This window comes from Ctenocephalides felis, unplaced genomic scaffold (genome assembly GCF_003426905.1).
Source record: "Ctenocephalides felis isolate EL2017-DRISC unplaced genomic scaffold, ASM342690v1 CF-g0.4_SCAFFOLD_00845, whole genome shotgun sequence".
Taxonomy (NCBI): domain Eukaryota; kingdom Metazoa; phylum Arthropoda; class Insecta; order Siphonaptera; family Pulicidae; genus Ctenocephalides; species Ctenocephalides felis.
Genome location: NW_020536999.1, coordinates 50,381,531 through 50,406,417, shown reverse-complemented (window position 1 = coordinate 50,406,417; position 24,887 = coordinate 50,381,531). Strand labels below are relative to the sequence as shown.

The window sequence follows — 24,887 nt, the reverse complement described above, 5'->3', positions numbered from 1 at the left end:
TACATTCTTACAGAATGAGATCATAGGAATCTTGATCTATCATAATTTTGTTAAAAATTATATTTATTGGACACCTGTGTGTTTCATTGATCATTTCTGCTTATCATATATATCTTGATAAACAATGTGCCAACAAAGTACTTGTGGTTTGCTGAATTAAAGAATTGTGCCTTTTATTTTAATTTCCATGTCAAATAATTTTTGACAAGTCTCTTTATGTCCGAGAAAAAAAGATTTTCAAGAATTTTAAGGCTTTTAACCGGATCATTTAAGCTCCATCATACATAGTTAAAAACATACTATTATGGTTGACTATACTTGAACATCTGAGCGATTGTAATTCTATTAATCATTTCTACTTATCTTATCTATTTTGATAAACAATGTATTAACAAAACACTTGTGGTTTGCTGAATTTAAGAATCGTGCCTTTTATTATAGTTTTCATATCAAATGATTTTTGATAATATTATCTTCTATGTCCGACGGCAATATTTTCTTTATTGGGTATTCAGTCAAATCAGCTTTTATCTCAGGAATTTTTTAAAGTACTTAATGATCCATGCGAATTTCATAAAATATTTTATTCTAAGTAGACATTTATTTTATGAACTGTGTCAAAAATTAGTGGACTATACTCTTCTTTAGGGTTGTTAAATTTTTTTATTTTATTTTAAGCAGCAATCAGAACTTAAGTCTTTTTCTCATTTGACTTAATACTAGTCACTTCTACAGATGGCATTCCAAATTATTTTCCCATCTCTGTGTGATGGATGCATTATAATATTATTACAATTTCTGTGACAGAGCGAATATTTATTGATGCAGCAATGCCGCATCAGAGCTACTTTCACTTCGAAACTTATTGCTATCTATGTTTCCAAATAAAAAACGTTGTCACTACTTCTTGACAGCAGGCTGTTCGAAACACAGATCGAAACAAGGAACTCTGGCTCAGGTCAGCTTCTTACGAATTGAAATAAGAAATTTTAATGTAACACTCTTTGAACTTTTAGCCTCACGTAGGGTCAGTTGCATTATTCGCAAAAATCGAAAACATTTTCCGTTTTGTTTCAAAGCTTTCTTAATGTGTATGTGTTTGTTTGTAGTGTATATGTATGTTTGGATACAATTTCTTCGCATAATATTTGTTTACAAATGGCATAGTTCCACCAGGTGCCATTAAGGTATAACGAGACGCACTACTAGTTCATGTACTCCACTCCATACATGATGGAAATATTAATCAATACCTCATATTGATTAATTATAGGGCGATTATGCGAACGATTTAAATTATGAAACAGATATTACGTATGTGGAATACATTCGCGATTGCGAATAAAATAGCTAGATGATAATTATTCGGGCTATGTAACGCTTGCTAAAAGCGTTTTAATCTGTTGTTCATATGAATTATTATATACCTGCAATGTAAATCTATAAATGGATAAACGCACCTGTAGCTGGATTTATATAAAAGGGAATGAATGGTGTTTGTAATGTAGAAAATACGATTAAAATAAATTATTAAAGTTTTCAAAATTGCATAATGTTATTTTTGTAAAGTCCATTTTATATTTTATTACAAGAACCTTTATTAACGGAGATTTTCACTGGAAAATTTTTGACGTTATACAGTACAATTAGCTGATAGCTTTATTGAACTTTAAGACTTATTGATTAAAATAAATGAAAAAAAATTAAAATACGTGTGAATTGTAAGTAAACAAGATGATATGCAATATTTATGTTAGATGTAAAATTCTCAGTTAAATGTGTTTTTTTCTATTTTTCTCAAATTTGTCATCTGCTCCTTTTTCACCCCATAGGCAGGATAAAATGAGACAGACAGAGGGCAAACAGATCAAATGTCTTATTTTTAATTTTGAAGCGATTTTACGAAATTATAGGTACAATATTTAACCTATACAAGATATAAATTTTATAGGCACATTTTTCACAGAGATAACACTGTATATAACCTTGATTTGGTATTTTGTCAGAAATATTAATCAACAAATAAAACATCTAATGAAGCAATCAAATAAGGTAAACTCAAAATGGGGCGTCCATTAATCACGTGATGGTCTTTTTAAAGATTTTTGGACTCCCCCTCTCCCTTGGTGATACGTGGTGATATTCAAAAATACCCCCCTCCCGATTTTAAAAAAATTCAAGTAAAAAATCATTACACGTGATATCTTACTATACCGCTCCCTCCCGCACGTGATATTTCGTGATTTTTTTGTAACTAAAAACATCATGTGGTTAATGGACGCCCCCAAAGTATTATTAAGGTTTTGTAAACTAAACAATAGTGCTCATAACCAAAAAAACTATCGAAAGAAAATACTTTTGTTATAGATTTTCAAACATAACCTTTATCTCCATATAGGTGCGTTGCTTAATTTAAGGATATGGATGGTTACACATCTTTTGCCCTCTACTTTCAAATATTGTTGTTGAAAAAATCCTAACTTTACTTGTTTTTGAGATATTGGTGGTGTTTTTCCCTTGGGGTCTTTAAACCCCACTCTACCCTACATGTATAACATTCTTATATTAAATCTTTATTTAACAAAAGTCCACTGTGCCTTAAATCTTGTATCACCTTGTCTTGTTCACATTGTCTTAAATCACCTTGTATATTGATAAATAAATCTTTTCCTCCTGAACTGGAACTAAAACTTCTGGCTGCTAAGTAATATATCAGCTTTGTTTTAATGGCTATATTAAAACTTTATTCATTAAAAATAACACAATTTAATAAAAGCAGTCGGAAGAGAAGCCTATAATATGTTTATGCTTAACGGTGTCGCTTACATTCGGTGGAAAATGAAAAGCTGAAAGTCAATTTGACGCTTGCTTGCATTTAACGACCGCCGCACTCGTACCTGTAAAACTCAAAAGGTTACTGCTAATGACATATTTTTTTGCACAAAAAAGCTACTTTTGTACTTTTGTACTAATTTAAACATCGACGAGAGATATTTTCTTACAACTCTCTTACAAAGTGTTTGTTTCTGAGAAAACTTTAACGAGTTCTGCGAGATAATGAATATCTGAAGGAAATGAATAGGTCTGCATTGACAATATATAGACAAATATAGTGGCTTATAGATCTACCACCAATATCTCAAAATCAAGTAAAGTTTGGATATTTTTAACAACAATATTTGAAAGTAGGGAAAAAGATGTATAACAAGCTACCATCTTGATTCGTACGATATCGCTATCAGAAGATAAATGGCAATGTTTAAAAAACCTTAAAAAAGTATTTTCTTTCTTTGTTAGTTTTTTTGGTTGTGAGTACTGTTGTTTAGTTTACAAGATCTTAATATAGTATTTAGGTGTACGTTATTTAATTAATAAACGTTAAGTATAAATGCTTAAAATCAAGTTGGACCTTTGTGCCCCACTCTATCCTATGACATTACCTTAAGTTCTTTGAATTACAAAAGTTCTTTTTTCATGGCGCCAATAATTATTAGTTTAAATTGATGAGAAACAACTATTAATTAATTTTTTTCCTATTCATACAGAATACAGGCATAATATATTGAGCAAATAAAAAGATTTACTTAACATTATTTTGCTTAAAATTATAGGCTTTTTTATAACTATGTTTATATCTAATATATTTAAAATAAAAACGTATTGGTATAACTTTTAAAAAATGTTATCGTTAATGAAAGCTATGGAGCTTTTTAAAATGATTCATTAAATAGTTTTGTCATATATATTTGTAAACATATATAATCAAATACATACATATGCATAAATAGATAGGGTGCTAGAGGTTTGTTGTAACAGTTTTCTTGAAATTAATATATCATGAAATTAACTAATTAAATTTCTACGAAATAAAAATGAATTGATGCTATAACTATTCTTAACTAACTTTTCTAATGGAACTATTGTTCATTATTTCATAATAAACTATTTTTTAGATAAAAACGATGATATACCTTACTCCATATTTGGTAATAGTTGTAACATTTACCGGTGCAAGTAGTAACAACAAAAAAAACGGCATTAATATCTGTGATAATAAATTTATAATTTGCTCAATTTTTAAAAAAATTGACATGTTGCTAAGTAATTATTTTCATAAATCTACGTTAACTATGATTAACACAAATAAATTATATAGTGTCTCCTATTATTGAAATATTTATTATAAATCAACATAAACTACAATTAAATCAAATAAAAGATAACGTGCCTCAAAAATTTACATGCCCATATCTTACAAATTATACATTACACAACCATCTTCACTATTATCTATAATTAATATATATAATTCTTGTATGTTACAATTAGCCCCAAGGTTTCCTTACAACTAACGCCAGGTGTGATATTCTTAATTTGATCAAGATAAATATTTAAACAATGAAGCAATCACAAAAACCGTTACGCTTTATCCCAGATTGAGAAAATTGAAGAAAATTAGGACATATAAAATTGAAATTTAGTCGACAGTAATGCAAGCCGAAATTTTGTGATTTTGTTACAAAAGACCTGCGCAGTTCTGTATATGTTGTATCCGTCTGCGAGATAATAGCTATGACAATATTATTTAGGACGATTTACATCAGCCCGAATAATTTTGACAGAAAATACCAAACAAAAATGTTACAGAGTATAGATTCAACAATTATAAATTATGACAAAAAACGCCTTTGAAAAATTTGTTTGTCGAACCATTCAACAATGAACTTATCACTTTTTTCTGGAATGTTAATAATAAACTAGATTTTCAATATTAATTTACAAATTATTACATATATATACATATAATATATATATATATATATATATATATATATAATTCTAATTTAATTTAAATGAACTCACTTTTAGATTATCACCAGCGACACTATTATCATGGACAATTTGCACTACTAACAAGCACTTGGTCATTCAAGCTTCATGCCACCAAATACAAAACATCCGAATTAATCACAGAACAGGGTGAGTTCAAGCACAATTTATAAAGCCTAATACTATAATATTAATCATAAATTTAAAAAAAACTTACAATTGGTTAACAACATCATGAATGTGAATTATATGTAAATAAACGTTAAAGGTTCTAAATATAGGATACACAAATAATCCGAATACATTTTTGTTACCGTAGTTACTGTTTACTGGGTAATTATAAAATAGTTTTCAATTACTCAACGAAAAACATTTTTTACGTTCTAATACATGTTTTCGATCAATTTATTATATATATTTGTTTACAATTGCAATGTAATATTTTTATAATACCATAATTATGAAACGATATTACTAATACTGAATTATAGTTATAGGTTTTGAATTTAAAATTACATATCGTGAGTAGACTACCAAGCATTTGGAAATCCTCCATTAAAATTTTATGATAAATAGTATTCAAGTATTTTGCTAAGAAATTGTTGAATTTCTTTCTTTCTCATTTTGACTTTATTTTTTAATTTAATATAAAATTTTTATAATATGTATAGGATATTAAAATATAGAGTAGACGGTATAGCTAAGCGCCTAGGTCTTTGACATGATTATGATTTATGATTACTTACTTATTTACTCATATATCATTAAATTTTATTTGTTGTTATTAAATTCGATAGTCAATAAAAGCCAGTAAATAATGAGTATTAAAGATTCAACCGTTCTATGTACCACTAAATACTTGACTTGATAATTATTAGAATTGGATGCAGGTTTAACCTATCTAGTTACATCTTCAGTTTTGAACTGTTCATTTGCTTGATTAAATATTTACCTAAGACATTAAAAAAATACAGAAAAAAATAATAAATATAAGAACTACATTTAGTGAAAATAAAAATAGAAAAAAGTGAAAATAGACTTTACAAGTAGACTTTTGTGGTTAAAATTAAAATATATCACTAGAAGTTGCATTTCTCATGCGTTTGATCTAACAACTCCTTGCTAACCAATGAGGATGTTCAGTTAGACTATTTTTTTACATCTTATTTCTTATGAAAATCAAACAAAAAGTGATTTATTTTCTAAATACATAATAATTCATCACTTTATATATTAGCAAACCCTGTTTAACTAGTATAGAGCATGTTCAGTTTCCGAGAACTTTAAACTTGCAGCTCGTTCAAGAACATATCGAGGTCAAATTCATGTGATTGCAGTTTCTAATTGTAGAATTAATGCTCAAAACAATTCATACATACGTGTCAACATGCAAAGATAAGAAAATTGCATTATTATTATCTAATCCGTTATCAATAAGATAAATTATTTCATATTTTGCTAGTAGTTACTAGAATACTTACTATATATCGCGTTGGTGTACAAAACTTTAAATCTTTGTTGTAAACATTTCTTTAGAAAATGTGCCTAATTTTTTTCATATATTAAAATAAAAATAAGCTAAAGTATTTTATGTGAAAATAATGAATCTAATATCATTTTCAACATAAAATGACAAAAACCATCATTGCACTACGTTAAAGTTCTTTCTTTCTAATTTCAAACTTTGATTGAATCTATTTCAAATAACAAGATGCTTTTCCCATTAAAACAAGAAGCGGATAAGACAGAAGCGTAAAGGATTTAAGAAAACCGTTCAATTTAAACTTGGGCCCAGTTGTTAAAAGTTATGCCATTGCTCATTCCTAAGAGGAACTCGACAAAAACGATTTTAAATTCTACTTACGTGACATTCTGTTACTTAAAGAATGATGTATTAATACTGCTAAATTTATTTCAAGCAAATCGTATGAATAATACAACAAAATATATTCAAAAGATTAATAATAATAAAATATTTATAAATAACAATTTTGCATAATTGACTTTAAAACTACATACATAAACAGCTCAGATACCATGAAATTTAGTGGTGTTTACCGTACTTTTTGATCAAATAATGAAGTCGTTTATGATGGATATGCTTTCCATGAACTTTCAACCATTTGTGTAGATACTTCATTCCATTGTGTGTCAATTCCTGGATTAACCATTCATCCAAATCACCACGTTCTCCTGAAGATTCTTCAGATGATTCCAATTCATCAGATTCAGATCCTGATTCAGTATTCTTGGCAGGTTCAGTATTTTCTGAAGATCCTGAAGATTCTTCAGATTCTTCAGATCCTGATGATGATTCAGTGTTTTGAGAAGGCTCAGTATGTTCTGATGATCCTGATGGTTCAGATGGTTCTTCTGGTTCTACTGCTTCTTCTGGTTCCACTGTTTCTTCAGGTTCGACGATTTCAGTATCAGAAGGATCTTCAGGTTCAACTGGCTCAAGGCCTGCGTCTGATGATTCTTCAGGGTCGGATGAACTATGTGGTCTATCACCACATCTAACATTGTAAGCATAATCACATACATTCAAATCGTGATTGAATAATAAATCAGCTGGACAAATTTGGCTTATTGCGGTTTCGTAGTCACATTGGTAGAACTTTTTGCAGTTTGTGGAGTCAGGTAAATATGTGTTATCTGGAAGACCTTTGCAACGATCATTGTTTGAGTTTCCTTCTGTTCCATTTGGAATTTCTGTTGGGAATCCAGCTTCACGTGTTGTTGTGTCCACTTCAGGATGTTCACTAGTTAGATCAGTCCAGCCGACTGTAGTCTCATCAGGAATATGTGTTGTAGAATCAGTAGTGGATGGGTATTCTGGTGCCTCAGTTGGTGATGGTCTATCACCACAGTCAACGTTGTCAGGGTAGTCGCAAATGTTGATGTTAGTGTTCCATAATAAATCGCCGGCGCATTTGGTACTTACACCACGGCCTTCATCACAAAAGTAAAATCTGGAACAATCTTCAGGGTCTCTGAGGTATGTGCCATCGGCCTGTCCATCGCAAACGTTGGCAAAAGCACCGTTTGCAAGAAGTGCAAGTGCACTAATGGCAATAAAACACTTCATGATTGATATCTGGAAATACAAGATTTAAGCTAGTATTGTACGTAAAAATATCAATCACAATGGATTTTCATATTAAACTTAAACCAAGCATAATAAATTTTAATTTCTTCTCATACTTACATAGTTTCAATTTACTACGAATATATAAAGGAAAATGTTATTATAATAACAAAACATATAATTTTATATAGTAACATTAACAGGATTTTTTTACATAAAAGATTGTTATTAGTTTTCGGTATTAGAATCATAATATAAATCTCAAGTCAACTTTATATAAAATCATATAAAAAACAATTTCTGCCTTATCAAAAAACGTATAAAATTAAAAATTTCGACAATTTTTTGTATTGAAATTTGCAAACAAGCTTATTTTATTAGAGTTCAATTGTAATAATTTATCTTTAAAAGTAAATTCGAAAATCAAACTAACATAAGTTTTTAGACAATGAAGATTTAGTAAACAAAATATAAACCCTTTAATAAAGCATATAATTATTACAAACAAAATAGACACAAAAAATTAAGGTAAATTGTAATATAATTTATTATGGAAACTATTTTCTAAAAAAGACTATATATAAAATAATATATTATATTATATTCTAATATTAATTATTCTTATATTCAAAACTTACTTACCTATAACTATTAGTTCCAAGACTCGATGAAACCATATCCATATTTTTCGCGCTGCTTTTTATAGATTTAGCAATTCGGTTATCTTATGTCAAAGGCAGCTGTTTACACATTATTAAATAATACTCAAATTTTGGTCACATATTCTGGGAACGCCAAATTAATTCTAATTATGTAGATTTAGTTAAAACATTTGATTAAACACAAATTAATACTATTAATTGCGCACAAAACACGCGCCATCGCAAAATGGGATGTATTGACAAGAACTGATTAAATTTTTGAAAAGGTAGGTCCATCGATTATATATACTCTCAATAAAAATAAGTTCAAAAAAATGCCATTTGGCAATCAAAAATGTTTATTGGACATATGTACATTAAAATATCAGATATTTTATAGAGATATTAATAATGTGTACATATTTTGTGTATATTTTTTTGGGTTCCGTACCAAGATTTTTAATTTTTAACGATGCCATGCACCCCACTAGCTTTTTCTTTTAATAATGTCAAATGTGTCAAGGAAAGCTATTCACGCGTTATTTAATAATAAAACCTTTAATAGTTATTTAGTGTTTGCAATTAGGTTTATGTGACTGTTATAAGTCGATAAAGGAACAGTTTTATGTTTACGTCGTGTTTGACATGAGGCCATTAGCGACGGTAATAGCTATCTAGACATAATAAAATATAAACACTTTTATTTCAAACGTACTGAATTTAGATCTCCATTAATCCTTTTATATGCACCGTAGTAAACTTTCATTTAATTGCTTGCACTAAAAGATTTTAAGATATTTAAAATTCCTATAGATCTACCATCTGTTGCAGTTTTTAGGGGTTAATAAATACTATAATATTGAAAAAAAAACGTTCTCTAAAAAGTAGTACGATTTATATACACTAGTTGTTTAAGACATTATAACCCTAAAACACACCTTAATTTTAAATATCAAGTGATTAAAATCTTATCAAAACAGTAGTATATTTCAATACTGTCTTAATAATTTGGTATTCATTATATTTAACTTAAAATTTTGTATTTGCCAGAAAATTCCATCTTTCAAATTTTAATAAAATTAATACTCAAAAAAAAATTTTGGATCTACGAAAAGTGGTTTCATTTTCGAAAATATTAATACTTTGTATAATGAAATCTCTTTGTCCAAAATCTAATTAGCAGTTTTCTCTGTCAATAGAAATCGAAAGTTTTTTGAATCATTCAAACCGATGCGTGCTTCCGACATCGTCGACAAAAAATTGTATCTGCACATACATACACATACATACAAACAACATATATACACATACATACAAACATGCATCGATTTTAAAGATATAAAAAATTTTCATTTTCGAATTTTTTCGATTATTATAACTTACCCGACAGGAAGTTGAATATACCATTTTTGCCACTAATAACAAAACAATACTAATCTATAACATATTAACTTAATATTAAAGACCTGCGATATATGATACTTTGCTTGATTTTTTTAATAAGAAATTTATGTTATTATTATTTCATAATTTACTTTTTTGTTGTTCATAATTTTAGTAATATGCAAATAATAATGATAGTGCATGGCATCGTACCTTAAGGCAAATTGCTAGAACTTCCGTACCAAAAATTAAAATGTTTAAAAACGATTCAATTTTCTATTAGTACTCCGCTTTCATCAGATCTTCATTTTTTCAAAGGTATACCAAAATATTCAAAAACTTTTTCAAAGATTTTTTTTTCGAGTTTTTTGGCGATTACTATATCTTACCTTACGGGAAGTTAATAAATAATAAATATAAAATAAAAAAATAATAAAGTGTATATAAAATAAATAATAAATCAATACACATATAATATATCGGTAAAAAACTTCAAACAATTATTTCCGTAACAAACGTAAAATTACTTTCACACGAATGAAATTTTTTCGAAGAACTGAAGTGAATAAAATAATTTCCATTTTCCGGCGAACATTCTGAAAATAAATATTCTAGGCACTCAGAAAATCCCTCCGACAATACATAGTAAGAACAGGGCAAAAAGTTTTCCATGAAAAATAAAACACGCATCAACACCGGAACTTCTTAAAAGTATTATATCATGATATCAGGCCTTTTTTCTGGCGCTGCTTGCAAAAAGTTCTCGGCACAGAGAAATAATCTCTGGAGATTTGACGTGAGACTTCAGAATTATGCGAAAAAGATGGGATGAAAATTTATTGTTATTTTAATATGATTTGGAACTAGTTAATATTCTATTTGCATATGATAATAGTCAGATTTGACCAATCTGGGTTCTGTTTCAAGAGATTTATCTACTTGTTTGTTCACCTGTTTCAAACTTTTTTTTCTAAATAAAACTAAAATGTGTAAAACATGCTGTATCAATGTTAATAGCATTTTTGAGTTAACTTGAATAAAATTCTTGATATAGCATATTATTGATATGATATTAATAATTTATTTTATATTTTTATTTACATCTTCTTTTCTTTCTATTTAAAAGAAAAACAATATTATTAGAAGGCAACCTAGTGGTTGTTGATTGTCTTGTAAAGAAATTATTGTTAGATGTCTTTAAAAGTGATGTAATATGTATATGGGCCTCTGTTTTGCTTCAAAGAATTATTTTCATTAGAAATCATATTTAAACTATTGTGCATCACTGCTATAATTCAATAGTACTTTGGACATCAATGAAGTTCTTGTAAATTCTCTCATCTGAATTATTTCACTTGACTTATTTATTTTACTACTACTATTTACTAACACTAGAACTTTACTAGAATTTAACATTTTATAAATAAGCGTTTTAGTTAGATTTTAATTTATAAAATATAAAACAATACAGGTTGCTCTCGAGCCAAAAGCATTTTTTATATTATCTTTTTAAAATTCACTAGTATTCTGCAAAAGTCGATATGTTTTATGAACTATTTATGCAAATTTTATGTAATAAAAGTAAATTACAAATTAATTTGAAAACATGTGTTTAATTGCAACGAAATTGTGATATTAAAATAGCAATCTCCTTAAAAAAGTATATGTTTTTGAATGAAAACTGATGATTTGTCCGAGACAAGGACAGACTTTGAAATCTGCGGTTGCAAGATCTGAGGCTTTACTATGGAGTCACGAATTAGCATACATACAATTTTGTGAAAAAAAACGGTCGCATGTTCAATTCTAATACTAATTATTATTATTATTATTCTCGCAATATTTGAACCTGATAGCAGGTCTATGGTGTTAAAGCATCGCATTTCATTTATCTCTTTTTTTCCTTGTTTATAATTTTTTTTTTACTACTCAAACTTCTGCTTCTATGCTTGTGCGTCCTGTGCCTCAATTTAATGTATTTTTGCTTCTTGAATAAGTCGTTTTTTTGCTAATTTTCTCTTATTACAATCACATGAGTAACATTTCCTTTATTCATCTCAATATGATGTTTTTGATGGCCTTGCTTAAAGTTCTTGTCTCTAATCCAAGGAGCCATAAATAGCGTTTTAACGTTTTCTGCAATTTTTTTAACAGTTACATCAGTTCTTTGGGCTGGGAGCGCATTATTATTTTAAATATATGTATTATCACTTTTAATTTTAAGTTAATTAATGTAGTAGTTCTTATAACCATTAGTAATTAATCATATTTATTGTTTTTTATTAAGAATAAATAAAAATATATTAAAAGCATAAAAAGTAAATGTTAAAATAAACGAATTAGTATTATAAAATTTATAATTAATTATCATTGAAAATTATTATTAAATAAATTAATGAATAGAATACGAAGAATTTGAGCTTTTAAATTAATTATTTTCTTTTTGAAGCAAGTGTATAAATTAAATGTATTATCATGATATTCGACCTAAATTGATTTTCCTCAAGTCTTTACTTCATGACAAGAAGTGACAGAAACTTGCCAAATAAAACAATCAGAAAAGCATTTAATACCCACAAACATCCAAAAGAGCAGAAACTTTTTGATTCTGTGATTTATATTCACCCACTGAGAGAGTTACGAACTTACAACTATTTCATAAAAATTCAATCTCATAATATTAGAATCATTTTAAATTTTGAATATATTTATTTCATTTCGATTGAATCAAATATTACTTATAGTATCAGATAAAATTGTGTCTGGTTGATGATTTTAGAAGTTAATTTTTTGCTTTTTTTTAATAATATTTTATGTTGTTAATAATGAAAAACGTGTTATTAGTTACCAAATGATTTATTTATTCATATTGTTATACAAGGATTGTTTTGAAGATTTCTGAACATTTTGGCATACCTCAGAAAAAATGAATTTGTGTGTGTTTTGTATGTCCGCATGTTTTCGTCCACGTTTTCAGGCGCACGGATTAACCGATTTGAATGGTTCAAGAAACATTTGATTCCTATTGATAGGGTGATGTGCTAATAAGTTTTTGGCAAAGGCAGGTCCAGCCGTTGCGGAGATACGGAGCAAAGAACGCAGAAAATAGAAATCGAGTTTTTAAGAGAACGAAGTATCCAATCTGTAATGTAAATTTAAATTTAATTTAACAACTTAATAGTTGAATGTAAAAATTTTCTTTGAAGACACAGTATTTATAAAATTGTTCTGGTTCGTAGTTTTATTTTTGGAATATCATTATGTTATCGTAGCATTCAGAATATTATGCCTTGCCATATGCATTCCACCAAACAAAAAATATTATGTATGCATTTCAAGTACCATGCAAAAAGCAGTTTTTTTAGCGAGATAAACTGCAGAATACGTACATGAATATACAAAAAATTACATGCATATATATATATATATACATGTAAATGAAAAGTTTTATAACTTGATACATTATAAACATATTAAAGTTAGAAATCATTTTATTTTATTAGGTATGAACAAAGTAAATTTTTCTTTTCACTTTTTAATTGTACGAAATACTGATAAAGGCACAGTTTGATTGGATTCGATTCGAATTATGCGAATGATTCTAATGTTCGATTTAATTTGAATCGACTACCTCGTAAAAGTCGATTGAATTCGAGTGGCTCTCATGATTCAATTCATGCTTTTATTTTTATGTTTATATTTATAAAAATATTGTTTTCATATCTAATAAAATTTATGTATGTTCATACATACTGATTCGAGTTGATTCGAATCAGGTTGTTATAGGCTTGTTTCGAATGATTCAAGTCACAGAACAGCTGTAAATCTGTTTATGAATAAAAAAACTTATGTGTACTTTAGGAAGGGAGAAGGAGGTCTAGTGAGATTGCATGTGTATTTATTTCTTACTTGAATTTAAAAATATTTCAAAATTTTTCGAAAAATTTCCAAAAATTTAACGTTTTTTAGGAACTCAAAATACATGTATGTTAAATGGGGGAGGGTGTAATTTTAAATATCACCACGTGTCACCAAGGGGAGAGGAAGGGTCCAAAAACCTTTTGAAAATTCAACACTTGAATGAAAATAAACTACAAGAATATAAATATACCTTAATCATAATAAACGATCAAGGAAAATCTTTTATTATTAATGAAAATGTATTTTTTTATATATCTTTACGTTTTGGAGGTTTCTGGTTATTTTAGCATACCTTAGAAAAAGTGGATGTATGTGTGTGTTTTTTTGGTATGTGTGTGTATGTGTCTGTGTGTGTGCGGATACAAATTTTCGTCAACGATTTCGGGAGCAAGTTTCAACCAATTTAAATCATTTCGTAACATTATTTGTCCGTTAAAGTACGCTACGCTACATTTTTTGTCTTTTTTTTCCAAAAAAGTAAATTTTTTTCAAAACTTTAAAATTTCTCAAAAATCTATTTTTTTTCAAAGATTAAAAAAAGAAATAATCTTTTTTAAAAAAATTAATTTTTGCTACGGGAAGTTCCAGCAATTTGCACTAAGATAATACAAGATGCCATACACTAGTTTTTTACTTGAATTTGAAAATTATTTCAATTTTTTTCAAAAAATTCGAAAAATTTGACGACTTTTCTAGAAAGTCAAAATACAAGTGATGCTAAATGGGAGAGGAGGAGTTTTAAATATCCCCACGTATCACCAAAGGGGTAGCAGGGATCCAAAAATTGATCACTTGATTATTGGACGCTAACTTTGCTACCCTGAAATAATATTAAACTTCAAGAATATAAGAATTTCTTGATCGTAAATAACGATTAATATAAATCTTTGATTTTTTTATTAGTTTGTTGTATAAGCTGCTCGTGCTTTTCTTTACTTGTTCTTGAAAATGTTCTATGTAGTTTTTTTCTTAGTTTAGTTTGATGGGTCTGTGCTTTAACTATAGTACATGTTTCCATTTTACCATTAAATGATAATCTGAATTAAAATAAACAATTCCTATTCCCATAAACGGATTACCTGTCAGCATTCCAGCTAATCCTAACCGTTGGCGAAATTTCTTCATTTCACGCTCCTTGCTGCCGGGGGATACGAATCAATAATAATATACGTTAGTTCATAATGTATTCATATTTGTATTCAAAGATATTCCGTGTAGGTGCTCCGGGGATGATTTTCTTGCTTAGAGATATACAGACTCACGTGATTGATTCGCTACCGATCCTTCAAAACATATGAACTCGAGCAATACATCATGTTAGGATACACTATGCTATATAATTCATACTAACAGGGATGAATTTGCCCTTATACCAAAGATAAAAGTAATATGTTTAGGTAATTTGAATAATAACTAGTTTTGTATGGTGTTAGGTAATAAACAACAATAAGGTAGGGCGTGGCACTAAGGTCTAATTTGACTTTAAGTTATTATACTGACTAAACCAAAAGAACTACATCATATCACATAACATATATCAAACAAGCAACTATTGTACTATATTTAGTAATATTTCCAGTCAAATCCTAATTATAGAAATGTGCTTTATTATTATTTTTCTAAAATGTGTCATCAGTCCTTTTTCACCCCATATGCGGGGTAAAAAAGACAGCCAGGAGGCGCAAACAGATCCAATGCCTTATTTTTACTTTAAAAAGGGATTTTACGAAATAATAGCTACAAAATTCAACTGATTGAAAATAAAATTTCATAGTCACATTTTTACAAAGATAATCTAAATATTCAAATATAATCTTGATCTGGAATTTTGACGGAAATATTTGTTAGCAGAGTTGGAGTGGCTATTAATTCAATTTATTTAGAGTAAATTTATTTTTTTAACTGAATTTATATTTTTGATTACTAATTTTTATTGTTTGTGTCTTTGCTAGGATAAAGGTTATGGTTCAGTTGGTTCTTTTTACCCCACTCACATTGAAGCTAACTAGATTTGTTTTATTTCTGGACTCCTAAATAATAACTGGTTTTGTGTATGTCGTTCTGTTTTAAATCAACTTTTATCGACAAATATTTTTTAATAAGTACGGTTAATAAATAAAATGCTTTATTTCAAAGTGATATATCTAAATAATTTAAATGAAACTAGTTGTAAGTGGCATTTTGCCTTTAAGTAAGTTATTTTAGCTTTCCGATCGGTTTAGGATTATTGGCAAAAACGTGAACAAACAGAAATTTTATTTTTCTGATAATTTTATAGAATGATCTTTGCTAAAAACCAAACAACGCAATTCTTCATCGAGTACAATTAAATAGATTTTAAATTTTTGAAATATGTGCAGCCCTTTTTGGAAATAAATTGATTAAAGGTCAAATTTTGGCTCACATACACATATACACGTATATTTTTTCCAGTGACTTGAAAAGACGTTGAGAAAACACAAAATTAACAAATTTTCTGGAAAAGATTAATCACAAGTAAAGTTTAATCTATATTAAGCATATAATATTATAGTTTATTAATTTCTGCTTTCAAAATTGATTCTTAATGTCCATACATTCTTTATTACTTTTCGAAAGCACTAATAATCAAAACAGAGTAAACGTGATAAAATAATTCCAAAAATAATAATATGTCTAATTTCCTAAAAATAAATAAAACTATGATAAATAACATTAGACCAGTTAAAGATTTTTTCGGAGAATTCGTAAAGTATAGAACGAATTATTAATTTTACTAAAACTTCAAAAAATTAATAATGAGCCACCGGATTGTATTGAATAATGTGTGACAACGATTATGATAATTTTTTATGACTATTACAAAAAGTGAAGTTGGATGAAGCCTCCTTTAGCATACTTTTTCACTAATTATCTATTTCTTTGCAGTAGAGAGTTTTAATTCAGATTTTTTAGAAAGCATTGAAATACATACAAGTTGTTTCGCACTACATGGAAACCGTTGTTTAGCAATATATACATCCCAATGATTAAAGCAACAATTAAATTAATGTATTTACAATTTAATAATTTTGAATTATCATGAACAAGTTGAATAAGATATATTTTTTTAATTTTCCCATCGAGCAAAATAGTTCTCTTTCGTAACTGACCAATATGAATTTACATAATTTTTTTATTATTTTCCCAAAACACTAGCAACCCGTAAATCAATATAATTATAGGACTTTTTTTATATTAATGAAACCGGAGTAAACTGAATGAAGTAGTTCCTGAAAATAATATTATTCAAGAAAGTGAAATTAAAATCACACTAAATATTTGTCAATATTTTTTTTATTTGCTTTTTTATTATTTCAATATATTATGAGAGATATATTAAAACTTCTCTATTGAATTTTTTTAAGGACTTTGAGAAACAATTTACAAATTGTTCATCAATAACTAATTACTCCAAGACCGTTTTGTATAATTGAAACTAGTTAGAAGTTAGTAATTCAGAATCTTTGATTTATAATAAACAAATTATACAGTCACGTATTAAACGGGCAAAATAGTTTTCTCTCATAATAGACCAATCTGAATTTCCATAAATCTTTTATTACTTTCCCAAAGCACTAACAAGTAACAGCCCGTATATTCGACTTTATTTTTTTCATATCAATCAAAACCGAGTAAACGCTGTCGTATATGGCGTGTATAGCATTTTATTAGAAAAACTTTGTCCGGTAATAGCGTGTCTGTTTTCTTCAGACACTATCTATTCATTAGCTGATTACCATGGCATAATCAATCACATTTGCTGAACACATCGCGTGATTTCATGTAAGATAACAAAATGTTCTAATAGGCTGATTATACAAAAATCTATTTCCAAATACCTGTTTGCCCTTATTATGACTTACTAAGTTTGGGCAAATATAGAACACCTTCTTGATTTTGAGGGTTAACAGTTAACTTACTCTCTAAAAATTTCCAAACATTTTGCTGATGTCTGTCTGAGATGGATAAAATTTATATTTTCAATAAAGAAAAATAAAAACGTATGGATTAATAAAGCTATTTTCCTAAAAAAGAAATTAACTGAGTGAAATACAAAATTTGTATCTACACAAATCCAAACTTTCATTTTTGTGAGTAAATAAAATTTTTAGGCAGATCTATAGGCAACATTAAAACTACTATTGAGATTTTTAGACAAAATTAGAATTTTAGCCGTCATATTTAGATAATAATTTTACATTCGCAACTTAGAAATGCATATGTATATCATATGGTCGTAAATATCCATATGTCGCTTCTACTCATAAATGTCTCATATTATGTATTCTTTATTTTTATCCTGTCACTTTTTATTATTTGCGGACTTGCATGAGAACTTAATCCTTGTACTTACTGCAAAAAGTAATTTACATCGTTTTTCAACCGAAATGAGTCGTACTGGCTTACTAAAGATGAGATATTTAAAACTCAAAAAATGTTATAATAATAATTTATTGTAAAAACAATATTTTAAATTCTAAATATGAATTAAATGACTGGATATTTTAGATTTAAATATTTTTTTTCATAGGCAGATTATTAGATAATAAACAAAAAACAAATATTTAAAGATAAAGAATTAATTTATCAATTATTATTAAAATGTTTAAAGAGAAAAAAGAAAATATGAATTAACAGTACCTATAAATAGAGATAATTATAATAAATATGAAAGTAAAGTTTCGATTAACGACTTTGCTTCTTAGTTCTAAAAATTAAATATATATATATATATATATATATATATATAATATAAATTAACTACATTTAGGAAATTTGTGAATTCTTGCTTCTTGAACAGATTGAGACCGCGTTTGGAAAATGTTTCAAATAAATAATATAAAGTTTTTAAAAAAAATAGCCAATCGGTGGATAAACATCAGCATCAACAGACAGCGTTAAAAATAGCATTATTACAATAAAATATTCTGTTTATGGAATCATGCAAAGTCTAGTACAAATTTTCAAATATTTTTTTCTTTAAATATTTCTTGAATACTAAAATTGCAACAATTCTATACTGGGCTACTGGATGATTGTATAGAAAACATTGTGGAAACCCTTGACAAATTATAACAAAAAAATTGACAAAAAAAGCTGCTGAAACTGCAAAGTATAAAAAATGACTAAAAAGATGCTGAAAATATGCTGTGATCAGGGAACGATATATAAAATTGACAATGACTCTAATAGGACTAGTCGAAATATAAAAATTACTGGACTGATCTGTGACAATACTTGAAATATATGCCCTAATTTTAATGAAGACAATTTTGTATTAATATAATTCAAATATTTTTTACTGCCAAAATTGAAACGTTTGTATAGTTCTCGAAACGTGTACCACTTGACGCAAAATAATGATTGATAGTTGGAAAATGATATGAAAATAATATATAAAGATAACACGTTTTCAATGAGTTAACTATAAATTAAAACTAACCCCTTGAATTGAATATTAAACATCTGAAATACAAAAAAGAAACTAACCCCTTGAATTGAATATTAAACATCTGAAATACAAAAAATAATTAAAGAATTTCAACTACTAGAGAATTTCGACTACTAGATCGCACAACGCTTGACAAAATTTAATAAAACTAGAAATAAAATCAGTTTAAACAGCATAGTATAAAAATGACTAGAAGAAAATTAGTCATGATTACATTTAAAAAAGTATAAACATCAGTTATTGAAAATATATTATTACTACTGAACGAAATATTTAATAACGAGATTCATGTCGAGATTCAAGTATGATTGACCACATCTTACTATACTTCTGGAAGTGTGACTGAAAGTGTTTAAGTTAATGGACAAAACTATGGCAGCACTTGAAAAAATACGTTATTTTTGTTGGCCCTGTGCTATAAATTAAATCTAACCCCAAAAATTAAATATCAAACAACTATTATACATAAAACTGTTGACTGTCCTCATTTCAACCCAAAATCTGCTGGAAAAGCAAAGTCTAAAAATGACCGATTAAACAAATCACTTAAAAAAGAATACTTCTTTTGAAAATATGAGGTGACTAATAAATAAGATACAAAATTAATTCTAGTTACGTTCAAATGTGATTGACAACTTCTGACTGTACTTTTGGAAGTGGGACTGAACGTGTTTAAGTTAATGGACAGAACAGTAACACCTGAAAAATGCGTTATTTTATTGATCCCATGTTATAATTTAAATACAATCCCAAAATAAATATCAAACAACTATTGTGCATAGAATGTTGACTATCCTTCTTATTTCAACCTAAAATCTGCTGTATAAAAATGTTCATTTAAACAAATTATATAGAAAGAATATAATTTTTTGAAAATATGATGTAACGAGTAAACAAGATACAAAATTAATTCTTGTTACGTTCAAATGTGATCTACAACTTCTGACTGTACTTTTGGAAGTGTAGCTGAATGTGTTAAAGTTAATGGACAGAACAGTGACAACATCTGAAAATTGCATTATTTTATTGGATCTATCCTTCAAATAAAATCTAACCCTATATATAAAATATCAAACAACTATTACACATAAAATGTTGACTGTCCTCCTTATTCCAACCCATTTTTGGTGCGCATGCTCCCTAACTTAGCATATTCTGCCGCCAATATATGATCCTTTGTATTTCGCATAAAGTCAGTCGTCCTTTGACCTCTGTGCGGAGCGCCAGATCGCTGGATCTGATTTTTTTCGGAAACACGTGCAAATAATACTCATTTGAAAAATGCATCTGTAAAATACAGTACGAAGTAATAGAAAGTCACTGAGTTTTGTTGTTTGAAGTGCTATTGTTGATTAAAAGAACTTTGTTCAAAATGGCATTTAAAAAATCAGCGTTTTGGATTATTTTGTTTTTATCTTCTTACATGACTGGTAAGTTGATATATTCGTAATTTTCTATTTTGTACATGAATACCTTTTTATGATAGTCATTCAGTTAAAAACTCATAAGATTAAGTTATATTACTCCACATAATCTGCACTATTTTAGGTGCAACATTAATTTAATTTTTTTTTAAATTAAAAAAAAAACATGTGGGTGATATACGTAAATTACACCTGATTTATAAAAATATATAGTAAATAATTTTCAGACAAATTTTAACGCCTTTTAGCAACACTGTACCTTTTATAATCAAATTAATCGAAAATATAACATTATTCTGAGTGTGTATTTCAATTTTTTTAATTTAAGAAGTACATTAATTTTTAATATTTTAGACATTTTATAATAATCCATTCGGGTCAATCAAGTTGTTTTTTTGATTCATATAAACCACATATGGTATTTTAAGACATTGTTATTATAACTTATTTATTAAAATTTATTATATTTTATCCAATATAAACTATAAGATATTGTACAGTTAATTAATTAATTTAGCAAATTAAATATTGTGCAATAGTAAAACAAACTGTAACGCCCTGCAGAACCTTGATACTCTTCATTCAAAACACAATATAGAGCATACTTTTATTTTTAATTTAATTTTGAATTAATTTTTTTATAACCAAGTGCTTCAATATTTTATATTATTTATAAATCTTTGATATCTCAACAAATATGATTCAATTCAAAATTGTTTCAAGCTCAATAGTCTTAGTTTTTCTGGGAACTAAAGCTTGCTTAAATTTGTATACTCTGAGTTCTATAAATTCGTCTTTCTAATAAATATAACTAGAAAATAAATTAGAAAAAAATAAGAAAATAAATTTTCTAATAAAACAAATGCCGTGTTTTATGCGCACAAACAATTTATTCAATTTGACATAATGTAAAATTGTAATTAATAAAATAATATTAAAGTAAAATTAATATTAAAGATCTAATATAATAAAAAAATTGAATAAAATTATATACAATTTTACAAGGTAATATACAAGTTGTAATTCCTAACTTTTAAAGTAGGTTTGAATTATATATATTGTATTTAAAAACATAGATTAAAATTCAATAATATTAAATATTTTAATAAAAGTAGTTCTATGATAACATACATAATTTAATTTCTGAAATGTAGAAATTAAAGGCTTGAGTTCTATTTATTGAAATTAGTAAATTTATTTAAAATTAAATAATCTAAAATATTTTTATCAAAACAATAATAAATACTAATAAAAATAAGGTCTATTCGTCTCAAAAAATTTGCAAAATAAAATGTAAAATATTTTTAACGAGTCATTCATTACTTTTTTTCACAGTTTATGATAATCTGCATTGATTTTATATTAGCGAAACGTTATGTGTTCTACATGTGCATTTTCTATAAAAATAGTTTTCAATGCAAGTTTTAAAATTATATAAAACATAACAATTAATTGAAAATTTTATGCTGATAGTCTTAATCTTATTTTGCTGTTTACTACGCATATATTGTTGTTTTAATCTTGAACTTATATTTATACTTATGCTTTGAACTTATGATATAATTTATTTAAAATTACTCAAAATTATCAACAAACTTTACTTACGTTCTTTACTTATTTCTATTTTCGTACTGATCTTTGAATATTCTTATAAGCATTTTTTTAAAACGTTAATAATTAAATTTTTAATTAATTAAATAAAGAGCCACAATTTTCTTTATAAACATGTTTATAATTTTTCTTCGAATATATTTATAACTACATAATTATATTAAATATCATAAATCAAATTTTCCATCCAAAGAACTTCTGTCCCAGGCCAAACCGGTGCGCCATTTTCACTTTAACCTGAAATAACAGCTCGATCCAGGTCAGGGTGGTTTTTGCGTACCGGTTGTCGATGAAAGCTATCAAAATTTTATATGCATTATAATATTCACTTTCATAGTTTACAATTTTATTCATTGATAATATATTATTTTCTCAACAAGTTTAAGAAATATATATAATATATAAATAATAAATATATATAAATATATATTTTTCTGCCAACATTAAAAGAAAAGCCTTGCAAGAAAATGATTCTCAAGTACTTAACTGTATTGATTAATAGTTTTAATAAAAGTTTTATATACATATGTAGTTTATTAAGTACTTGTATATAATAAAAAGCGAAACGTCATTCTAATGTATTAGTATAAAAAATTCTGCTATTAATTTTTTGATAATAGTTTTTCCGATATTAATTAAAATGTTTTTCTTAAAAAACGAACATTTTTAATTTGAATCTGTTTCTTCTGCAAGATTTTTAAGATAAAAACTTGGTTTATATTAATGTCAGAAAAGCGGCTTCGTGATGATATCATAGAAACAAAGCTTCTATAATATTTCACTTTATTTTCATAAAATAATTTTCTTCATAGATTTTGAACAAAGTTTAGTTGAATAATAATTGCATGTTTGTAAAAAAAGACAAATAAATACATGTCATTCACATTAGCATTCACAAAGCTCGCAGGTGGCTCTGAAAGGCAAACAGCGAGCTTTAGTAAGAACTTTCAAACAGGCGAGCTTTTAACTTAGTAGAAACTTCAAATTAAACAAATTATTATTATTAGCCCATTGAAGAACATTGTCAGAGTACGTATTAAATTTAAAAAGGCTAATGCAATTTTTGCGTTTAAGTATTTTTTCATCAAATAAATATCACAATATTACCACTGAATTGAATAATTTGATTAATTTGTAATCAAGTCATCGTTAAATTAGTATATAATTAATTTTATAATAATTACACCGTATGCTGCAATTTTCTTCGCTTTCATAATTTACAAAACATAATTCTATATTACTCATAATAAAATAGAAAAAAAACAGATTTAAGTTTAGATAAAATATTTTAAAATAAAAAAATATAGAACGTCATCGCATTAGTATCAGAAAAATTGAAATAACTATGTAGGCAAAAAGCGAGCTTTCTGTAAAAACTTTCGAACAATTGAGCTTTTGACGTAACTGCAGATTAAACAAATTATTATTATTATCGACATTTTTCAATTCTGTGTATTTATGAAACCTAAAAATGTTGAATATTCATTTTGTTGTTTTTGCTTTAAAAAAAAGAATTAAAAGCACAAAATCATAAAAATATTAACGTAAAATAATATAATTTCAATCAATTTTGTATAACCATTTTATTCGTATTCGTAATTAAGTTATTATACACATAATTTACAATACTTTGAACTATTATTTATTTGAATATAATAATATAAAATGTATACAATATAATATAACATAAATAAAATATATAAAATATAAAATAATTTTAATAGATTAAATTTAAAAACTATTTCTATATGGACTTTAGATTTTTAGATAAAAGTTCATTCAGAGAAATAACTTTTAGAATAAACTTGTATTACATTTCGAACGAATAGTATTTATTAAATTTTTGTTATAAATATATAATAATTATCAAAAATATTTTTAATAAAATATTTGGATCTACTTTCGTCAAATAATAAATTTGAATTTTTAAATTGGATTTTACCTTATTCATTATGATCAATAGTTTTTCCGAAAAAATGAAAATATGTTGTATCAAAACATACATTGGGTAGAGCTTAAAGGTAAGCGGGTAAAAAGATCCACCACCGATATCCCAGAAAAAAGTAAATTTAAAAAATTTTGACAACAATATTTGAAAGCAAAGGGAAAAAGATGTACATCCAGCCATCAAATTGATTCTATTCACAGTAACTATTATTTCGTAAAATTCCTTAGATAAAAATAAAATACTGGACTAGTTAGCCTCCTGGCAGTCTCATTTTACCCCGCCTTTGGGGTAAAAGGGGCCAGATGATTAGTTTTTGAAAAACAGCAAAAAAGCACGATTTTACAATCATGAATTTGCTGGGAGTTTTACTGAACATAGTCAGAAAGTTGCTTATTTGATATGTGTTAATTGTTGTGATGTAATTGGTTTGGTTTTTACAATGCAAATTCTCTAAATTATTTTAGACCTTTGTGCCCCTCCCTACTCTTTTTAAATATGTACATGTAAGAATTTTCAAACATATATACTAGATATGCTTTATTCTTACAATTTGTGCCAAAACAATCTG

At 26.9% G+C, this 24,887-nt stretch overlaps 1 protein-coding gene across 1 annotated transcript in view; it reads left to right on the top strand.

Moving 5' to 3' along the window:
• The window catches only part of LOC113385078, a 49,962-nt gene that overhangs the window by 9,721 nt on the left and 15,354 nt on the right, over nucleotides 1–24,887 (top strand). The window contains exon 3 of the mRNA XM_026622890.1: nucleotides 4,870–4,980. Within this exon, the coding sequence (XP_026478675.1) occupies nucleotides 4,870–4,980 (111 nt within the window). The remainder of the gene's footprint in view (nucleotides 1–4,869; nucleotides 4,981–24,887) is intronic.